The 5,337-nt window shown below is 38.1% G+C and overlaps 1 protein-coding gene across 2 annotated transcripts; it reads right to left on the reverse strand.

Moving 5' to 3' along the window:
* Positions 1 to 1,065: 1,065 nt before the first annotated feature.
* LOC132274261 (NAC domain-containing protein 17-like) lies at positions 1,066 to 4,766 on the reverse strand. 2 transcript variants are annotated; one of them, XM_059775497.1, is made up of 3 exons: positions 4,326 to 4,766; positions 1,897 to 3,096; positions 1,066 to 1,552 (listed from the first exon to the last, which is right to left on the reverse strand). In XM_059775497.1, the coding sequence occupies exons 1-3, from the start codon at positions 4,510 to 4,512 to the stop codon at positions 1,176 to 1,178; spliced, it is 1,764 nt and encodes a 587-aa protein (XP_059631480.1). In that variant the 5' UTR covers positions 4,513 to 4,766; the 3' UTR covers positions 1,066 to 1,175. The 2 variants fall into 2 exon arrangements, with proteins under 2 accessions (XP_059631480.1, XP_059631479.1); XM_059775496.1 differs by having other exon boundaries at positions 1,873 to 3,096; positions 4,326 to 4,764.
* Positions 4,767 to 5,337: the final 571 nt, after the last annotated feature.

A 5,337-nucleotide genomic window follows, 5' to 3' on the forward strand; every position in this document is an offset into this window, starting at 1 on the left:
GTCGCAAAGTAATCGAAATGAGAAAAAAAATATTTGAGAGTTTTTATATAGTTAAATAATCTAATTTGAAACAAATCCAACATTCCTAATTTCTCTAGGTTTGAATCCAAAAATAAAACACAATTGTACAGGCAATGTTATACTGTTGAATAAAAAATTTCGTGTGTTTGGGAGTCCCGATGATTAAATAAACCAGTGCCTCAGAAAGAGGTGGTGCCAACAAATTTTGAAAACGGCTCCGTTTTGGGGCTTAGCCATGGTACGCATCAAGGACGGTCATTCACTTCCCTCTTTTAGTCTTGATAAGACTCAATTCTTTGACCTTCAGTTAAGAAGGATTTTTTTTTTTTTTTTTTCCTCCAAAAATAGTCTCCTTTTAAATTACCTTTAACAAACCAAACAAGGCGTGTGAGTGCCCATGCTAGTTTGACATTTGAGTGTGTTTGTGTGTGGAAATCAAACTCACTCCTGTGACATAGGTGGTTGCTATGAATTGTTCCACATCTATTGTCTATACATACATGTGTATTCCAAGTGGAACACCCAAATACTCGGTCATATATTACTTTTAAGTCACATATTTTGTGTATTTCAAAGGAAAACACCCCCACATTGTCTGGGTTTCCCAAAACCACAGCCCGACCCGTTATGCAACCAGACTCCCACACCCACACAATGTTGTTGAATGCACAAAAAATCATCAATTCTACAAAACCACTGCAAAATTTATGAGGTTTCTCATAGTTTTGGCTGGGTTATACTACTCTCTCCTCTTCTCTTCTCGTAGGGCCTATGAGTGAGGATGAGGAGCATAGAACCACCGAAACGCCACACGCCACACGCCACACACACACACACACACACACACACAAATATCCTTTATTGGGCAATTACTTTTGGGGAAAAAATCAATAAAGAAAAGCTAACACACATATACACACACAAACCATCCTAGTCCAACTTCGGTTGGTATTTGAACCATAGGTGGAGTAAAAACCACTCAAACCCAAAGCACGGTGATCATTTTTTCTTACTAGAGAAGGAAACTAAAAAAGAACATTCACATACAGGTTGAATTCCTTTATTTGCAAAATAACTTAGGATTCAATTGATTCCAGTGGAGTGATTCCAGTGGAGTACCGGGAACAAAATGGCAGGCTACCCCATTTATAGGTTCATGAAGAAATGAATCTTCCAAAGATGTTTACAGATCCTACCATCACCCACAATATAGCGCACACAATTCCAAGAACAGAAAAACACAAAAATTTACTACTATATTTGCCTGATCTTCTTACAGTTGCAGTGGAGTTACCTGCAGCAACATTTGTGTTCCCTGCGTCGATCCTCACCCTGCCAAAGCTAGACATTCGCTCAAAAGCCCTGTTCACCAAGGCATTCTCTGATGCAAAAGCCGGAGTGGTGGGTATTGACTCCACAAATGACCATAGAGCAGAAGACAACCACGTAACTGTACCATCCTCCTCTTTGCCACTTTCATTTTGATTTGCACTAGTAGGAAGATTTCCAGAATTACCAGCATATACCACACCTAAACATCACCAGAAACTGCCTGACATTAGCTATAATTTACACCTGAGTTATTAGCAGAAGAGCTCTTGAAGCTTGGTTCAAAAGTTCCCTTCTCCCACTGGGGCAAAAGGGTTTTCACCATCTGGATGATGACATGGTCTACCAAAACCATCCATCTGGTCAAGAGCTCTATGCAGTCAGATAACAGATTCATAAAACAATAACTCAAAATAAAAAATATAAAAAATCATAGCTTTAAAAAAGTTCATAAACTACAACCACAGTAGAAACTAATAGCAGATTACAGCCATCAAAATTAAAACCTGTAGCAATATTCACCTGAAGCTGGTTCGGGAACAGTACCGTGATTTGATGCTGCTGGTGTAATTATGCTGCTTCTTTGATGATGCATCCACAACTGACCGCTAGCATCATTTGAACGGGAATCAAACTGGAAATCCAGGGGATTTACCATCTCATTCTCTTGATTGTTAAAATATAACTCTGGACCTTGGTTTACAATCTCATTCTGAAAATTTTGTAAGTATGTATGTGATAAGGAATTCACCATTCCATTTTCAATATTATTTGAACACAAATGTGGCACTGTTAAAGTTGCAACCGGCGCCATGTCATGAACAAACATGGCTGCATCCTGGTAGAGGTCAAACTCACTCAATCCATCGAACTGAGAATATTGTAAGTTCTCCACAGGGTTTTGAATGTTTTGAACAGCAGATACTGGACTAACAAGATCATCCATTTCAAGATAATCTTCAAGGAAATCTTCCTCAGTTACATGAGGTCCCTGTTCACAAACATTCGGAACAGATGTGACCTCAAGTGCCTCATGCAATTGTACATTAGAGATGGCTGACCGAGTCAAGTCAAAGCTTGTCTGCAAATCATACTGCAGCGTGCTTGGGTGGGTCACTATGCTCTGTCCAATAAAGGATGGATCCACCATAGTACTTTGTGTTTCTTCTTCACCAAAAACTTGCTGAACAGCGAGTGGTTGGGCAAAAGCAGGCTCATCCGTACTTCGGTTCATGAGCTCCTCGAGATCCCTTAAAGGAGACTGCAATTGACCATTAGCCCTGATGTTATTATCAACAGAAGAAACATCATTTACCTGCATCACAGAATTTTCCTGGAGAGCGTGATCATTAACATTTGAGTACTCATCCTCAGCCCAATCCTCTTCCTTAAAAGGAGCACCATATTGTTCACCATTTTTGGGACCAGGTCCACTCTTCTTGAAGACTTTATACAAAGCATAATAATCCTGTACGGATTGACATTTCTTGAGCTCCTCTTCATCCATGGTATATTCATGCATCACCCAATCTGTGCGTTCACCACTAGGTGCACGACCTTTGTAGAAAATCAGAGTCTTCTTCACCCCAACAGAACGAGATTTGTATGCAATAGAGCGGTCCTTTCCAGTTGCTTTCCAGTACCCATGTCTGGTTGCCCTATTTGATCTAGCTCCATTAGGGTACTTTCTATCCCTAGGGCTGAAAAAGAACCATTGTCTGTCCCCAGTCTTTAATTTAGATTGTCCTGCATTTCAAAATTTTGCAAAATTCAGTTAATCAACTGCAATATAGTAGTAAATCAAATTCAACAAACAGTACCATTAACTACCTGTCCACCAGATTCATAAGGGTATTCATAAGGGTATGATATACAATTGATAATTTCAAAACATATACAAAAAATTGAAAAACAATTGTCTGTCTCAATTCGCATTGCATATCTCTAAGCTTCAACATTGCTAACCCTACATCCACTGTACCAACTTAATCAGCCAAACAAAATCTCAAAGTCAATCAATCTAGAAAAATGTGTTGAAAAATCAGATAGGATATCACGCAGCTAAAAATTTGCAATTACTTTGGTTATTTTAATTCCTTCATTTTCCTTTTTTTAGTGAGGCCTGCTCGAGCTCCTCAATGTTGATCTCATTTGGAGAGTTCACTGTGATTCTTCAGATAGTTATAACAATCAGCCACATAATTTTGAAAGTGAACCTAAACAAATGTTTTAACTTCCAACTAACCAAACAAACCATTGGATTAAACCCAAATCAATGTTTCAATTGGTTTTGTTTACTAACAAGTAGCAATTAGAACTAAGTTATATTATGAACAAACTGTGGAGTCATCCAAAATTTAAAAAGACATTAGAGAAGAACAAAATATAATTACAACAACAAGAATTTACACCCTATGAATCTTAAATATGAAGCTGAATTAGAAAACTAATGGGAAAAATTGATGAAAGAGTGGTTTTTACCAAAAGTTAATCAAAGTAAGAACAAGTACCCAAATCATCTCCACCAAAGTGAGAAACTGAACCGAACTGAACCCAAAGTTCAACATACCAAAGACAAATTAATGCTTGCATAAAGAAACCCTTGACTTCAATCTAAACAAACTCTGAACACGAATAACTCGCGCCATAAAAAACACAACACAGGCACACACGTATAGATACTGGCTAGATGCATTGATGATCATAATCGATATTTCAAGAATCATAACGCAGACCCAAATAAAAAATCCAATTCGACCACCCAAATAGAAAAAACAATAATTCAAGAAAACAAGGCATACCCAAATGAAATATCAATCCAACACAACAGTGAATCATATTAACCGATGAGTCAAGAAAATAAAAGGCCACCCAAACACAAAAACAATCAAACACAACAGTAAATCAGGTCAACGCACAAAAAGCGAAGAAACCATGCCTGCATATAGATAGATATAGAGAGATCAGATTGATACCTGGCAACTCCTCTGGATCCCACTTGTAGACATCGGTCTCTGCGATGATGTCGAGCTTGAGCCGCAGGCGACAGATCTTCCTCTTGAGATAGTATAACACGAGCTCTTCGTCGGTGGGATGGAATCGGAACCCCGGTGGCCAGACATCACCGTCTCCCACACACACAGACGAATTCAAGACCTTCATGGCTTTCAGACGATCTTAGTTGAATCAAAACTACTTATATATATAAATAAACAAACAATTAGAAGAATCGAGAGAGTTCAGAATCGGAATTGATAATATGATGATAGGGTTTAGAGATAGAGAGAGAAGTGACTTCTCCCTCTCGATCGAAACCCTAGCTTTTTGGCTCTTTAGAGAGAGAAAGATAGCGTAGATGAGAAGTAGGGTTCTGAGAAATCGCGAACCGCAGAGACTGAATAAGGAGTGGTTTGGTCAAAGAAATATAGTTGACTGAAGCGGACGTGAAGTTTCCGAGAAATTGGTTTATGGATTTAAGGTTGTGGTTAGGTGGACTCAGGCTTAGTGAGCTTGGTTGCCTCTCCTTATTGATTGTTTTTTATCATTTAGTCCACGATTTGATTAATATATAAATAAAAAAAGAGAGTGGATTTGTCAGCTTTGTTCTTTTTTTCAAAAAAAACAATATAGGTATATCCAGGAAGCAGCAATATATATATTTTTAAGGGTTAATTTCTCTGACACCTCATGAGATTTGATCAAATATCAATCTAAAATATTTTTTGAAAATAACTATGGTCCTAATTTTTTAATCATATTTATAAAATTACAAATTATATATAATTATATATATATATATATATATATATGAGTGGATCTGAATGACGATTAGGAGTAGAGAGTTGTTTTGACAAGGATCTGAACTCCGAACACGGAACGGCAAGAGCAAGAACTATCGTGCCCGGCGAGACGCGAACTGAGCCGGTGAGCACGGACTGAACCGAGGAGACTGAACTTACAGTTTAGCAAGAACTGTTCCGGCAATCA

This window comes from Cornus florida, unplaced genomic scaffold (genome assembly GCF_030987335.1).
Source record: "Cornus florida cultivar Cherokee Brave unplaced genomic scaffold, ASM3098733v1 CherokeeBrave_3.0.0_Hap2_Chr09, whole genome shotgun sequence".
Taxonomy (NCBI): Eukaryota; Viridiplantae; Streptophyta; class Magnoliopsida; order Cornales; family Cornaceae; genus Cornus; species Cornus florida.